Here is a 16,121-nt window from a genome sequence, read left to right as displayed (position 1 = left end):
TCCCAGGTCTGCTCCAAGTCCTCTCCTTCCTTCCCAGGCAGGGGGGTGGGGGCAGTTCCCTTTAAGGAAGGTGGGGGAGGGGGCTGCCGACCGGTCCTCCTTCCGCCCCTCCCTGGCCCCCGCAGCCGGGGGCCCAGGGCCCGGGCCCCGCGCCAGCGCATGCGCCCGCCTGTGGGCGCTGTCCGGGCTGCGAAGGCCGCGAGCGCACGGACAGACGGACGGACCGACGGACTGGCGGCCGGTCGGACACACTGGGCAGCGCGGGGAGCGGGGACGCGGCGGGACAGCGACATGGCCGGCCACACGCAGCAGCCGAGCGGGCGCGGGAACCCCGGCCCTGCACCCTCGCCCTCCCCCGGCCCGGGCCCCGGCGCCTCGGAGCGGGTGGCGCTCAAGAAGGAGATCGGGCTGGTGAGCGCCTGCACCATCATCATCGGTGAGCGGGGCCCGGGCGGGCGGGTGCCTGGAGTGGCAGGGCCAAAGGCTTGGGGCGCACTGCCGCCCGCCCGAAACAAGGAGCACCCCGCTCCCGGCGCCCCTATGATCTGAGACCGTGGGACGCGTGAGGAGATGCCCAGAGCACCTGTGGTGTCACCCCTCACACGGTGGCAGTAAGACTTCTTGTTCTCACCTCTCCTGGAGCCCCAAATGTTTGCACCTGAGGGAGGTACAGGTCCCATCCACCCCTGGGAATCCCCCTCCTGCCTTTAATTTGCTGTGGTTTCAGCAAGGGCAATTGCCCTCAGTCCTCTCATCTATGAAATGGAGGTGACTGTAATCCTGCCTTGAGTGCGGGAGCCTTGTAAGTTCGGGGACTGGATAGGTTGACCCAGGTTAAGGCCCCAAGTTCTGGGCTGTGGCTCAAGCTGAGCCCCTACTGTGTGTGGGACCCAGGTGCCATACAGTGTGGGTGATTTATTCAAAAGCAGGATGCCCTGTGCGTAGACTGGACAGGTAGAGCCAGCCCAGTGGGGAAATAGGTTCAGAGTATGTAATTATTGCAGAGTTTGGTGGCAGGACCCTGGGGAGAGTCAGTGACTGGGAAGGCCAGTGATGGGGTGGGCACACCAAGCCTGCAGAAAAGCCACCTGCTTCCTGGGCAGGGATCCCAACAGGCACTCACATCCTCTGGGCTCATCTTTCCCACCTGAGAATGTGTCCGTGTGTCTTGCCCCCACATGGGGACTTCTGGATCAGCAGAGGGCTCAGGGGACAAGGCCCAAGTCATGCACACTGACTCCTCAGGAACTAGGTAACCTAGACCGGTGCCCGTGTCCACACCAAGTGCCTCAGAGACCCTCCTGGGAGTAGTCTGTTCCATCCCCTGTGTTCCAGGAGACAGAGTGGGGGGATGAATGACGGGGGTCTTGACTGCCCTCATCCTGCCTGCCAGATCTCCCCCTCGCCAGCCAGGGAGGCCTTGTGTACCCCCCTGCCCACCACCCATCCTCAGACCCCTGAAGATGAAGAAAGTTGGAGGCTCAGAAGGGCAGACTGGAGTCTTCACCTCCTCCTCTGCTGCCCCCACACTGGGAGCTCCTGAACTGGGGCTGGGATCTGGTTCGTGGCCATCCCCACGCTCACGCAGAAGGTTGCCCCAGAACGTAACCCCTGTCGAGGTAGCTCCCCCATCTCACCCCCTTTCCCCTGGAATGGAATCTTCCAGGAGCCGCTCCTGCGACCTCGTTGCCCTAGGACGTCCCTGCCTGACTGTCTGCTGCTGGGAGGAAGTGTTGGTCCCAAGGATTTGGCCGGGATACTGGGTAGAGTCTTGCCTGGCCCACACATGATGGAGTCAAGAGGCTGGCTGTGTCTGGAGCCAGCTACAGTGCCAGGAAGGTGCAGGGCGCGACACGGCTCTTCCTGGGCTACCTCAGCTAAGCAGGCATCCTTGAGCTGTATTCCTACTCTGCCTCCTCCCGCACCCTATCTGCTTCAGGGCAGGTGGAGGCCGCTGGCTCCTCTCTCCTCGAAAGAGGACCCTGGTGGTGGCGGTGGGACCAGAGGAGGCCTCCTCCACTGTCACATGTCTTCTGCAGGACGGACCCCATAAGAATAGCCCCGTGCACCCCAGCTCTGCCCTTGTGGTGTCCACCCCCACCCCCACCCCGTTTCAGTCCATTCCTGCTGTTCCAGGTCCACTGCCCCCTTGGTCTCCAGACCTTGAAGACTGAGCTGGGGTAAGAGGTGACTTGGCCAAGGGTGGCCGACTCGGGAGGAGAACCCAGAAGACCTGACCCCCACCTGCGACACTCATTGGTGGTCCAACGACCCTGCTTGGGGAGCTGTGAAGGGTCCCAGAAGGCAGGAGACGGACGAGGAGAGAATGGATGTGAACCAGAAGGGGACGGGACATGAGGGAGGAGGCCTCTGTGGCTGAGTCAGGGTCTGCACGGCTCTTCCCACTTGATGCCCTGGAGACCCCACCCTCTCCCCCTCCCCATGCTGTTCTGTGGAGTCTATCTCACACATCTGATCCCACCTTCCTGCCCTGGGCCACCTGGTCAAAGTGAAAAATGTCTCCAGAGTGTCATATTTTAGCTTTAAAAGTCTTGAGGCCTTTATATTCTACTCCACAGTCTTTCTTGTTACCCGATCCCGCACTTGTTATCTCGAAAACTTCACATAGCCCCTTCCAGAAGATCCTATAATTCTCGTTCCTTGTACCCTCTGCCCTGTCCTAGGCTGAGGAGTGGGAGCTTTCGGGAATGGAGTGATATGGAAGGGCTCTGGGCTGGAGTCAGACTCCGCCCGAAGTGTGTTTAGGACAGCACCTCCTGGCCCCAGCAAGCACACCTGGAGGGGAACAGGCCAGCCTGGGGGAAAGTGAGCCAGTGGGCCAGGGGCTACGTGAGACACCACCATGTCTAATACCCATCCTGAAAAACACCCCTTACTACATCATGAAATCGTGTTCCCCCTTTATCTCACTTGATTCTCATGCCCACCTTGCAAGATGGAAGTGTTTATACCCATTCTACAGATGTAGAAACTGGGGTTGGAAGTTAAATGACACTTCTGCAGGCAGGAGACTTGGGACTTGGAACCAGATTTGGACCCAATCTTCTAATCCAGTGCCCTTCTTCATACTGTTCTGGTGCTGGGCAAAACTGGAGCCAGATTCAGAGCCCTTGATGGAAGAAGGTCGGGATTTACCGAGGATTTACCCGAGTCCCCCACTTTGTGATGGATGGATGGATGGATGGATGGATGGATGGATGGGTGGGTGGATGGATGAACAAATGGACAAAGGAATCTCCCGGGACTCCCCACTCCCACCCAGGACTGTATGTACAAAATCTCTTGTCCTGACTCAAGAACCTTGGCCAGCTGCCTCTCCCGATCCACACCCAAGGAATGGGCATGCCCAGGTCCAGCAGAGTGGGAATCACTTTGGGTGTGCTCACCAGGCTTTTTTGTCCTCCACTCTCTCCCTTGGACTCGGGTATCCAGCCCGTGCTCATGTTTATGTGTCAGGCTCAGGAGTGTTCAGGGACTCAGAGGCCTGCTTCATGAACCCCATCTCCTGCTCATCCAACCATGACCAGGCCCCTTTCTGTTGTCCCCAGGGCTGGTGGTGGCTGGTATGCTCAGAGGATGGCCCTCTGCCAAAGCCCAGCACCTCCTCATAGGGACCCTGAAGAGACATAAAGCCACACAAGAGCTTGTCTGTGTCTCACACCCCTGATTTACAGATGAGGAAACAGACTGAGGCTGCAACCAGCCCAGATCAGATGCCCTTGGTGCTCGGGACACCATTGGGGGCCAAGGCAGCTCAAGCTACAATGGGGGGTGGGGGGCTGCCAGCACTGGACACACTCATTCATCTAGTCATCACACTCATTCATCTAGGTACAGAACAATGCCAGACACTGTTCTGGGTGCTGGAGATACAACAGGGAATAGGACAGACAAAACCTGTCCTCTTGGAGCTGACATTCCAGCATGGGAGTGAAAGAGCAAATGATAAACAAGCTGAATGTTCGGCCAATGGGATAATGATAAGTGCTAAGATGACAAAATTAAGATAAGGGGTGGGGAAGATTGTAGGTAGGAGATGAGTCAGGAGTGGGAGGGGCCCAATTTGTGTGGGCCTTCCTGGCTACAGTGAGAACTTTGCCTTTTTCTCTTTGTGAGACAGGAGAGGGCTTTGAGCAGACGAGGGATGGGATAAGACAGGATGGGATGAGATGACATGGGGTGGGATGGGATAGGATGGATGGAGTAGGATATGGGATGGGAAAGGATGGAATGGGATGAGAAGGATGGGATGGGATGGATGGGGTAATATATGGGATGAGATGTGATAGGATATGGGATGGGGTTGGATGGATGGGAGGGGATGGGGTGGATGGAATGGGGTGGGATGGATGGGATGGGATGGGATGGATGGGGTAGGATATGGGAGAGGATGGGAAGAGATGGGATGGATGGGATAGGATATGGGGTGGGATAGGATGGGTGGGATGGGATGGAATGGGATGGGATGAGATGGGGCTCACTATGGAGAAGCTGTGGGCAGCAGGGGTAGAAGCAGGAAGCCTGGTCAGGAGGGTACTGAGTCACTTGGGTAAGAGATAGTGGTGGCTCAGAGCAGGGTGGTGGCAGTGAGGTGCTGAGTGGAGGTTCAGTTCTGGATGTGTTTGGAAGGTGGAACCAAAGGATTTGGGATGAACTAGATATGAGGTGTGGGAGAAGGAGAAGAGTCAAGGGTGACATCAGGTTCAGGCCTGAGCCTTTGGGAGCCAGGTTTGCAATGTACTGATCTGGAAAGACTGTGAGGGAAGTAGGTTCTTGAGGGAAAGGGGTTGGAAGTCCAGAATCTCATTTTGACCATGGGAAATTTGAGATGCCTATTTGTAGAGTAATTAGTTGGATATGCGGGTTTAGTTTAGGGAAGAGGTCCATGGTAGGCATAAAATGTGGGAGTTGCCAACAGAAGCTAGGGGACTGGATGAGGTCTCCGAGGGAGGGAGTGTGGAAGGAAAGGGGCCAAGGCCCCGGGGCTGAGCCACAGGCACTCAAAATCTGGAAGTCAGGGAAGAGAAGGACCAGCAGAGGAGTCCAGAAGGAGCAGCCAGCAAGGTGGGAGGAGGGCTGGGAGGCTGAGGCTGGAGGAAGGGGTTCACTTGCCAGATGCCACTGATGAGGCAGGTAAGATGCGGTTTGCGGGTACATGACTGGATCCAGCGTTGTGGAGCTCATCGGTGACCTTGACTCAGCCTGGAGATGGGGCACAGGCGAGGCTTCTTAGGTGGGGTTGGGCTGGGCTGAGCCAGGCAGAGAGAGCTCCACACTTCTGCTCATCCCTCTCTTAAAAGGAAAGTGGGTTAGGCCGGAAGTACACGCCAGTCATTTGGCAATTCCAGACATGTCCTGGAGGCATCCCCACTCACCTCCCTGGAGTTCTGCCAAGAACCTCAATGGGCACTTCTGTCTCCTCAGAGGGATGCCTGACACATGCTCATTAAGGACATTCATGTGTTTGGAGTCACGGGCTTCACCCAGGAGGACAGCAGGGTCCCTAAAGCAGAGCTCTGGCTACGGACTCCAGCATACAGAGGTCCCATGGGGATCAGGTCTCCAAAAGCCAGATTGGGTGGCCTGGGGTATCTTCAAGGTTGATGACAGTAGTGAGATCCATAAGCACTTCCTGGGGCCTCTGATGTGCGAAGCAGCGTGGGGGCATGCATCACTGCCTTTTCTTCCCACTTTGTAGCCAAGAAGGGTTGGAGAGGTGATGTATCTTGTCCACAGCCTCCCACCAAGAGGGATCTGGGATTCGAACCCAGATCTGGGGATTCTCAATTAGTGCCTCTGCCTGTGGCCTCAGGGACCTACTGAAGGGAATTTGGAACTCTTTCCCAGAGGCCTCATGGGTCATATCCTAACGGGGAGGTGCTGAGACTCGTTGCCCAGAGCAAGGGAAGGAGGTCTGGCCTATGGCCAGCCCCTGATCAGGCCCAGGAGCCCCAGAGCTGTTCTCTGTCAGGCCAGCAGGCCAGTGTGACAGGAAGAACCCCCATTGTCAGCCTGCTCGCTAAAAGAGGCACAGATAGGCAAGGCGTATGTAAGATGACCTAGGCCCTGTGGGTTCTTTGTCCTTTTGAGGGGCTGAGGCTTCTCATCACAGACCCTACCCTCTGGGAACTCGGGACCCATGCAGGGTAGCCAATAATCACTTCCTGGCCATCCTCCATGTACCATGGGAGTAGAGCAGGGTCCAGGTTATAGGGGCCAAAGTGGAAGGTCAGGGAGGGCTTCCTGCAGCTTCTGGGAAACTAGCGAGCTGAGGAGACACCTGACACGGTGAGGGACATGGGCCCCCGAGCAGACTGTGTTTCCTTAGGCCTTTGCAAACGTGCGGGATGTGTCCACCCTGCCCAGCAACGCCTCTGCCAAAGTCTGGGTTGAGCCAGCCCTCTGCTGCCCCCTAGCTCAGTGGCCTGACCTGGTGAAGGGGGAAACTGAGGCCCAGAAGGGCAGCACTAGCCTGAGGTCACACAGCTGACTGCTGAAAGTGTTTCTAGGGATGAGGGGTGGTGCCAGCAGCCTGGCCTGACGGGACCTCCCTGTCCCCCTCCCCAAATCAGACTCTGCACCTTCCACCCACACGCACCGAGGGCAGTTGGCTCTTTCCACCAACATGACCTCCACCGTCCACCCTTGCGACCTCCACGGTCGGCCACTGCCTCCCAAAAATAGGTCAGCGCGCACCGCAACAAGCCAGAAGAACAATGGCCCTTTCTTCGTTCCTCCACGGAGCCGAGTAAGCCCCATCAGGCCAAACATCTTAATGTGATAAAAGCCACCCGGTGTGGGCTGAGGGAAGAGGGGCGGGAGGAGACTGAAGGGGGGCTTCCTGGTGGGGGACTCACATCCTCACCCACCTGTGCTGGCGCTGTGGCCCTGCGAGGACCCACTGGGTGGGTGGGACTGTGGAGACCCTGGAACCTGCATTTCTCCAGCCCACTGTCAGCAGACATCTGACCAGGCACATGGTAGTCTCTCCCTGCCCAGCCCATGCTCCCCGCTTCCTGCCCCTCCGCCTCTTTCTCCAGAGCAGGCTTCCCCAAGGTCTGGGCTTGTCCACTACTGTGTCCCGAGGCCAGCAAAGCTGATCCTGCTGGGCCTGAACACAAGGGCTGAGAAGGGAGGCCTGAACCCACCACCACTGGGAGGGCTGGGCAGGCACCCCTGCCATATCCCTCACAGCTCTGTGGTCCCTTCGGCACGCCTCCTGGAATCATTCAGATGCTGGAGGCCCCACCCCTGCCCCCAGCGTCCTCCTCCTTGCCCTCTACTGCCCACCCAAGCCCACAGCCCCTGTGGATCCTTGCGGAGCCCCACCCAGCCCATGTGGTGCCCAGAGCAGCCAGTGGACTTCAGTGGGTTTTCTGCCACCTTCCAGCACAAACCCGGGGGAAGGTGCTAGAGGTTGTCCAGGCCCACAGGGAGAAGCCCGCAAAGACCTCAGAGGCACCAGCTGACACACATGTTCCGTTGAGCCATGTGGGGAGAAGTCCTGCACTGTAGGCTGAGGCCATGTGTCCAAACAAAATGATCCCCTGGCCCATCCCCCAGGGCCAGCATTGGAGTCTCCCACTACTGAGCATAGGCTAGTGATATGTCCCTTTTCAGACCCCAGCCTTGGAGGACAAGATGCCAGGTGTAGCTTCCCAAGGGCTATGCCCATGAGACCCTACTGTGCTGAACCGTATAGAGTGCTGGGGTCCCCATGGGCTGGGTTGCTCGGGTCCCTGGATGTCCCCAGCCTGAATGCACCCAGCTCCTTCCAAGGCCACCCAGCCCCCGCTGGCTTCCAACCTCACTGGCTTTTGGCAAATCCCACTCCACCAGGTCCTGAGAACAGAGGCCCTGCTGCCGGATAGAGCGAACTCAAAGACCCTTTAGAAAGCTGACCCAGGCCCCAGGCCCCCCGGGTAGATAAGGGCGGCGGCTCCTCTCCCCCTGGAAGCTGGCTGAGGGCACAGCTTACCTCTGGGGGCTGGGGGACAGGAATTCTTTCGTCCTTATCTGGATGTATTTAGGGCTCCTGGGATGTGACTGGAAAACCAAGTGGGGCACCGTGGCCGTCCAGACTGGAAATCTGTGTCGGCCGGGGGCGGGGTGGGGGGTAGCACCGTGGACAAGGAATGCATGCAGATTGGTGGCCACAGCTGTGTCCTTGGCCAGACCCGCCTGTGGGCCTGGCAGGTGGAACAGGCAGGCTCTGCCCTGATGGGTGTGCACTGTCCCACAGGGCCTGGCAGGTGGGGGTGATCCTGTTGAGGGGCTGAGCCCCAGCTCCTAGCAGGGTTGCTTTTTTATTCTTGCGGCCTGCGCATTCTGGGATTATTTCCTCTTGGGCAGGCCCTTGTGCAAATCACCAGTGATGTGACCTAATTTATTTGCACAGATGGTGAGACCCAGGTCACCCAGAACGTTGCCCTTTTTGCCCTAACTGCCAGGGAGCTCACAGCTCAGTGGGTATTCGGAGCCTTGTTCATCCTGAGAACCTGCTCTGCAGACCACAGCTTGGCCCTCTGAGCATTTTGATTGAGCATTCCCAGACACCGTGAACCAACAGAGCACCCCCTGACACCCACCACACTCCGCAAGACTCAGAGTCATCCCCAAGGGCAGGGCAGGCTTCTGTGACAAAGGCAGATTCCACTGGCCTCTGAGCCTCAGAGGCTGGCCACTCCCCTCCTCTTCCAGGAGAGTCGAGTAGAGAAAGCTGCCCCACTTCACAGATGAGAAAATCAGTCTTTCAGGCCAAGGTATTGGTGCCACTTTGGACATCAGGCCTTTCACTCATCCATTAGTTTACTCAACAGCTGTGTATTGAGCACTTACTACATACCGGGAGTTGGAGGTGAACCCAAGCAGGTACGGCTGCAGAGAGTACACAGAACCACGCCAAAAATGCTAGGTACATCTGGATACAGCTGTAAGTGAGCAGAGGGCTTCCTAGATTCCTTGCCGAATCCTCACGATAGCCTCTTGTACAGACGGATCTTGAAAGGTGACCTGAGCGCCAGCTGGGCTTTCCCCTGGGATTAGAGCAGCGACTCCTCTTTGCAACCAGTAGGCTGTCTCAAGGGAGAGGCGGTCTGTGTCCAGACCCCAGGCTGGCCGGGTCTCTGCCAGCCTGCCCTTGCCCACCCGATTCCTTCAGCGACGGCTGCTGACCAACCCCCGGTCCTGAAAGTGCACCAGTTCTTCCCCCTCACCCCACCGGCCCTTGCCCAGGACCTGACACATCTTAACAGTGCCGGGAAACAAGGTCTCTTCAGAGTCTTTGTCCGCAGTCTGGGTCTTAGGTCAGGGACGAGCCCAGGAAGCAGGTTCCCTTATAAGGAAAGGGGAGAGAGAAGATAAAGAAAGAAAGTACGGGACAAGGTCTGGGGAAGGACAGGACTGTGACATGGGAGGAGGACCCCAAACCAGCGTGGTCAAGGAGGGCTTCGTGGAGGTGGTGCCACTCCCTGAGCTACTCCATGAGTTTGGACTTTGGCCAATGGGAAAGTAGCAGGACAGTGTCATGGTCAAGGTCTTGCTTTAGGAGGCCAGCTCTAGCCAGCAGGTTGGAGGCTGACAAGTCTGGAGGCTTCGGCCAGGGCCAAGGGGCTGAGCCTGGGCCCTGTGGGGATGCACAGGAAGGCTGTCAGTCCACCGCTCGGGTGATGGAGCTTCCTCGCCTGTGCTTCCCCGCCTGGTGGGAGTAAATGGGGTGGGGGTGGGGGGTGCGGAGGAACTCAGAACAGGACTCATCTCCTGAATTGCAAGGACAAGGCCTGGAGAAGGGGGGATAATGAGCCCAGAGTGGGGATTGCAAGGTCTGAGGTCCCCAGTGGCATCCATTTGCTTCCAGGCTCACCTTCCCCCTCCTCCTTCTCCAGGGAGCAGCCCAGGCTCCCTTCCTCACTGTAGCATCTGGAAGCCTGAGGAGAAGGCTGGGCTAAGGGGACCCCAGACCTGATGCCTCCCCATCTCTCCCAACCCCAGGGAACATCATCGGCTCGGGCATTTTCATCTCCCCCAAGGGGGTCCTGGAGCACTCGGGCTCTGTGGGTCTGGCCCTCTTCGTCTGGGTCCTGGGTGGAGGCGTCACTGCCCTGGGTTCCCTCTGTTACGCGGAGCTGGGAGTCGCCATCCCCAAGTCTGGCGGGGACTATGCCTATGTCACCGAGATCTTCGGGGGCCTGGCTGGGTGAGTCTGGGGCACCCGTGGGGTCAGTGGGGGAGGGCATGACAATCCGGAATGGATGGCCAGTGGGGCCCTGGACTTTGGTTTCCTCTTTTTCTCACATCTCAGGGAGATCATGGGGTGGATGGAGGGAAGGAGGTGGGGGTGTTGGGGAGCCTTCCAAGGCCACGGTGGGCAGGACACTCCGGCTGGCCCCCTGACCTCTCTGTGCTTCCTTTCAAATATTTCCTTAAGCCTAATCTGCACCTGGGTGAGGCTAGCAATAAGGCAAGGACAGCCTAGATTTTAGTAAACCCATATGTGTGTGGTGGGGGACAGGGGGCATGATAACTCCTATCAATGCCCTGCAAGAGCTCTCCTTTGAAGAGCTCCCCAGCATTCCTTTATGCACCAGTAAGCATTAGCTGAGCACCTACTATGTGCTGAGGACCAGGGAGAAAAAGATCCATTCCTGCCCTCAAGTTATTCACAGTGCAGAAGGGAAAGAGCCCCTCTACACTTGATGAGGACCTAGATCCTTGCTTTGAGGGTGTGCTTGGGGGGCCCAGCAGCTAAGGGAATGGGTGTCACCACCTCAGAAGGTTTCCAGGGAAAACACATTTGCACCAAGGCTTGGAGGGTGTGCTCGACTATCTGGTGTGGCCAGAGGCAGGTCAGATCCATGGTAGGTGTGGGGGCTTGGAGGCGCTGGGGGAGCCTGGGGGCGGGGTGGGGGGTCAAAGCTATTGTAGTTGTCCAGCTGAACCATGCCGAGGGCCTGAATAAAGGCATAGGAATATCCCAGAACCTTGTAGGAGCTTAAATGCGGAAGACGCGGTGGCCAGTGTGGCATGAGGGAGAGGTGGGTACAGCAGAGGTGACACCCGCTTTCCCACTGGTGGGCTCCATTGACAGCAGTTCCCGGGAGGGGGAGGTTGGGGGTAGGCTGCCACGCTGGTGGGGTCTGCGGCATATCCGGGGAGATGATGTAGTCAGGCCTTGCGGGGCAGTTGTCCGGATCCCAGAGGAAAAGTCTAGGCTAAAGTGTGCAAAATTTGGTCCTGAGGGATGTGGTCCAGAGCCTTTAATGGGGTAGTGGCAGACGGGGCCCTGGCAGGGCGTGCACACCCCTGTGGGTGTGCCCATGAGTTCTCTGCTCTGGAGAGAGGGTTCTTGGAGGCAACTGGGACCTGAGAAGGCAGAAGAAGGTGGGCGGGAGAGGAGGACCCAAGACCCTGCCCCAGGGGCACTTAGCTTCTAGGGTTGCAGACGCCACAGAGTAAAGGTGAGGACCAAGACGAATCTACAGAGCATGGTGGTCCAGAGGTCAGTGGTGTCCCTGGATGAGGCAGTCCCCACCCTCAAGGTCCAGGAGCATCCCCAGAGACAGGCCCTCCCCTGAGTGCAGGCAGGACCCCCCCAGAATAGGTTGGGCCTCATAGCCTGAGCAGAGTCCCTGCTCCCATGTGGGCACCCTGCGGTGCTGAGATTCGGGCAGAAGGGACATAAATCGTTCCCAACCCCCAGCCACGGCTCCTCGGAAGGTCCGGTCCCTCAGGGGTCACAGCTCAGAGCCAGCTACCTGCAGCCATAGGCTCTGCTGAGAGCTCCAGCTGGAGCCGTAACTAAAGGTTCCAGAACAGCTCCGGCTCAGGAAAACAGCCTGTGACCAGAGGCTAGATGGCCATTAGAAAGGTGGTTGGTTCCCAAGTCCTTTTGGACACCTGCCCAAGGGCAGCCCATAGCTGTTTAACTGTGCTGAATGCTGTCTCTGTTGAAGCAGTCCATTAATAGAGTGGAGACCCCAGCGGGGCCAGCCCTGCCTTCCTGGACCGAAGCCGGCATTGAGTGCCCGTGCCAGCCTTGGGTGCCACGGCCCAGGGTGCAGCCCTGCTCCCACACCTGCACCTGCTCGGCCAAGGTGGCGGGGAGGCGGGGTGGTGCGGGATGCCTGTGCCAGGCAGGCCCTCACTCATTCCAGCTTCCTGCTGCTCTGGAGTGCGGTCCTCATCATGTACCCAACCAGCCTGGCTGTCATCTCCATGACCTTCTCTAACTACGTGCTGCAGCCCGTGTTCCCCAACTGCATCCCCCCAGCTGCTGCCTCCCGCGCACTCTCTATGGCCTGCCTGAGTGAGCGCCCACCTTGGGGCCGCACCATGCCCCCTGCCCGTGTGTGGGAGGACTGCGGGGGCGTGGGGGGGTGCCTCCAGCCCCCCGTGAGCTCAGCCTCAGGGGGTGGGCTTCTGGCACCCCAGCTGCTACAGGGGATGCCGCCCTCCTACAGCCTGGGCTGGACTCGGCTGAGGCCCACCCACCCACCCTCCTTTCCTCTCAGTGCTCCTGACATGGGTGAACAGCTCCAGCGTGCGCTGGGCCACACGCATCCAGGACATCTTCACCGGCGGGAAGCTGCTGGCCCTGTCCCTCATCATTGGCGTGGGCTTCGTCCAGATCTTCCAAGGTAGGGCCTGGGTGGGGCCGTGCACCAGGGTGGGGAGAGGACACTGACCCTTGACCTGTGGACCCCCCAGGACACTTTGAGGAGCTGACACCCAGCAATGCCTTTGACTTCTGGATGACACCCTCCGTGGGTCACCTGGCCCTGGCCTTCCTCCAGGGCTCCTTTGCCTTCAGTGGCTGGAACTTCCTCAACTACGTCACTGAGGAGCTGGTTGACCCTCGAAAGTGAGTAGGACACCCAGCCGGGCCCTGGGAAGGGGAGGGGTGCGGCGATGGGAGAGGCAGCCTCTCTGCACGGACCTGCTGCCACCTGTGGCTCAGTCTGGTCACCTGCCTGACCATGCTGCTGCCCCACGGGGATGGCTCTGGAAAGACAGCCGGGACACTGTTCCAGCCTGGCCCTGCTCTGCATGGCTGCGGGTGAGTCACGGCCCCTTGCCGGGCCTCAGAAACACTGAGTATCACTGTCCCACTGAAAATGGATCCAGCTATTTGCATTTGGCCAAAACTTACACATGTGCACATAACACAGTCCCTACTGATAAAGCCCACGGCTCATCCGATACTCACCCAGGGTCGCAACAGAGAGGAGTTTGCGCTGGGGCGGGGGCTGGGGCTGATAGGGAGTCCCAGGAGACCCCAGGTCTAGGGACTGGGCCCCGGGGGGATTTGGGGATCTTCAAGGCTGATTTTGGCTGTATTCACTTTTCTCTTTATGTCCTGACATCAGGCCTGCCCCTCAAGGTTTGATGTGTCCCCTCCCCCATCTGCCCTTCCTCCCACCAGCCCGTGTCCCAGCTGGGGCTGGGGGGTGGCAGGGAGACAGCAGTGCTGCCCCTTATCTGTCCCAAGTCCCCCAGCAGACCCAGGAGATGGAGACTCAAAGCTCCTCCCTCGCTGGGGTCCCTGGGCCCCATCTTCCAGCCCCCACCCCAGGGCTGATGCTGACACACTTCTCCACTGCCCCCAGGAACCTACCTCGTGCCATTGTCATCTCCATCCCGCTGGTGACCTTTGTGTACACCTTCACCAATGTTGCCTACTTCACCGCCATGTCCCCCCAGGAGCTGCTGGCCTCGAATGCAGTGGCCGTGGTGAGTGGGGTCCCACTGGTACCCGGCTCCCGCCCGTCCCGCCATGCCTCACGCACCACCTCTTTTCTGTGTCCACTCAGACCTTCGGAGAGAAGCTGCTGGGCTACTTTTCTTGGGTCATGCCCGTCTCCGTGGCACTTTCTACTTTTGGAGGGATCAATGGCTACCTGTTCACCTCCTCCAGGTGACTGGACTGGGTGGGGAGGGGTCAAGGTGAGGCAAGGCAGGTCCCCCTGGTGTGTGTGATCAGTACTGGGGGCCAGAGGAAGTCAAATCCTGCCAGGTGGGTCCCACCTGAAGCTGGGACAGTGAACTCCCCAGTAACAGATGTGATCCCAACTCAGCTACAGCAAGCAAAAGGGAGGCGGGCTAGACAGGGAAGAACTGGCCAGTGGGGCTGCTGGGACCCAGAGCATGGGTCAGAGGTGACAGCTCAAGAGGGGCCTCAGGTGTGGAGCTGAGGTCTGGGATCTGGTTGGTAGGGGGCCCAAGGCTGGGCTCATGGCCCCCACCAATCTCTGTCCCAGACTGTGCTTCTCTGGGGCCCGAGAGGGGCACCTGCCCAGCCTGCTGGCCATGATCCATGTCAGACACTGCACACCCATCCCTGCCCTCCTTGTCTGTGTAAGTTGTGGGACCAAGGCTGGCAGGGAGGGGAGCCGGGGCCACCCAGCAGTGTGGTAATGGCAGGGATTCCCATGGCCCTGGGGGGCAGCCCACTGAGGGAGTGGGGAGGGCCGGGGCTCACCAACCTCCTGGCCTGAGCCGGCAGGCCCAGGACAGCCCACAGGGCTGACGGAGGCAGGTGGGAGGCCACCCTCAGCCCGGTCCTCTCCCAGTGCGGGGCCACAGCGGTCATCATGCTTGTGGGAGACACGTACACGCTCATCAACTACGTGTCCTTCATCAACTACCTCTGCTACGGTGTCACCATCCTGGGCCTTCTCGTTTTGCGCTGGAGGCGGCCAGCGCTCCACAGGCCCATCAAGGTGAGGCCTGGGGGAGGATGGGCTGGCCGGCGCTGTCAGAGCCGCCCCTTCACTCATTGGACATGGGAGTGTGGGGTGGGGGTCAGGGTGGGGGTGGGAGTGATGACAGCATTAGGTATTCTGGCTTTGGCCACATGCTGCACCCTGCTCAGGGCTTTAAGTATGCTGATGTATTCAGCCTTCATCACAGCCCCACAAGGTGGGTGCTTTGAATACTCCCAGTTTACAGACAGGAAAATGAGGCTAAGACACAGAATTCCATGAGCACACACAAAGACAGAAGAGCCTTAATCAAGCTAAATGCAAATATTCTGTTTGCATATAAATCCTGGAGCTGGAGAAGTGCTCAGTGCCTAAAAAACATGAAACACTGAGAGAGAGAGAGAGAGAGAGAGAGAGAGAGAGAGAGAGACCTTCAGCCAAATGCAAGCAGCCAGCAACACATAGTTACTGCATGGAACTCAGAGCCACCGAAACTTTGACAAACCCTCAACCATTTGGCAAAATGGCCATCCCATGAGTTTGTTTCTAGCATGTTTGGCTGCTGCCAGAGTAGGGGACCCTCAAGCCTCAGCTCCCAGGAAAGGGTGGCACCTCGGGATCCCCCTCCCCCCACCCCTGCCGGGGTGGTGGGGCAGGAGGGCCCAGGGAAGGTCCTGCGCCTCCGTTGGCAGTCCCGTCGCTCTCCCCCAGGTGAACCTCCTGGTCCCCATCGCATACTTGGTTTTCTGGGCATTCCTGCTGGTCTTCAGCTTCATCTCAGAGCCCATGGTGTGTGGAGTCGGCGTCATCATCATCCTCACGGGGGTGCCTGTTTTCTTCCTGGGAGTGTTCTGGAGAAGCAAACCAAAGTGTGTGCACAGACTCACAGGTGAGCCAGGCAGCCTCCCCAAGGTGGCAGGGCCGGGAAACGTGACCTGTTAGGGACTCGCCCTGGAGCAGGACCTCCCGGCAGTTGCGGTGACAACAGGGGGTCCAATCGCCACCCGACATCTCCCCAAGATGTGGCCCCAGGGTCCAGGATCCACCCAAAGGGAGCGGCTCCCTGAGGACCCCTGCCCCACAGGGTCGGATCCCAAGGTCTATCTGTTTGTCTCTCTGTCCTCAGAATCCATGACACGCTGGGGCCAGGAGCTGTGCTTTGTGGTCTACCCCCAGGGAGCCCCTGAGGAAGAGGAAAATGGCCCGTGCCAGCCCTCCCCACTGCCCACCAGGGACAAGCCCTTGAAAACGCAATGAGACATTTGCGGAGCCTGAAGCAGCTGTTTCTGTTTACATGTTGTTTATTGAGGAGGTGTTTTTGCAAAATAAGTTGGTTTTTTTTTTTTGTTTTTTGTTTTTTTGTTTTGTCCTGAAAAAAAAGAGAGAGAGAGAGAGAGAGAG

At 58.6% G+C, this 16,121-nt stretch overlaps 1 protein-coding gene across 1 annotated transcript; it reads left to right on the top strand.

Annotated features, from left to right (window-relative positions):
- The first annotated feature begins 282 nt into the window (after positions 1-282).
- SLC7A10 (solute carrier family 7 member 10) lies at positions 283-16,098 on the top strand. Its single transcript, XM_030299551.1, has 11 exons — positions 283-436; positions 10,012-10,216; positions 12,174-12,325; positions 12,531-12,656; positions 12,727-12,880; positions 13,626-13,749; positions 13,830-13,933; positions 14,277-14,373; positions 14,589-14,738; positions 15,432-15,609; positions 15,847-16,098. Exons 1-11 carry the CDS (start codon positions 292-294, stop codon positions 15,975-15,977), a joined length of 1,566 nt encoding a protein of 521 aa, XP_030155411.1. The 5' UTR covers positions 283-291; the 3' UTR covers positions 15,978-16,098.
- Positions 16,099-16,121: the final 23 nt, after the last annotated feature.

The sequence above is a fragment of the Lynx canadensis genome, chromosome E2, assembly GCF_007474595.2.
Source record: "Lynx canadensis isolate LIC74 chromosome E2, mLynCan4.pri.v2, whole genome shotgun sequence".
Taxonomy (NCBI): Eukaryota; Metazoa; Chordata; class Mammalia; order Carnivora; family Felidae; genus Lynx; species Lynx canadensis.
This window is presented reverse-complemented; position numbering and strand designations above follow the sequence as displayed.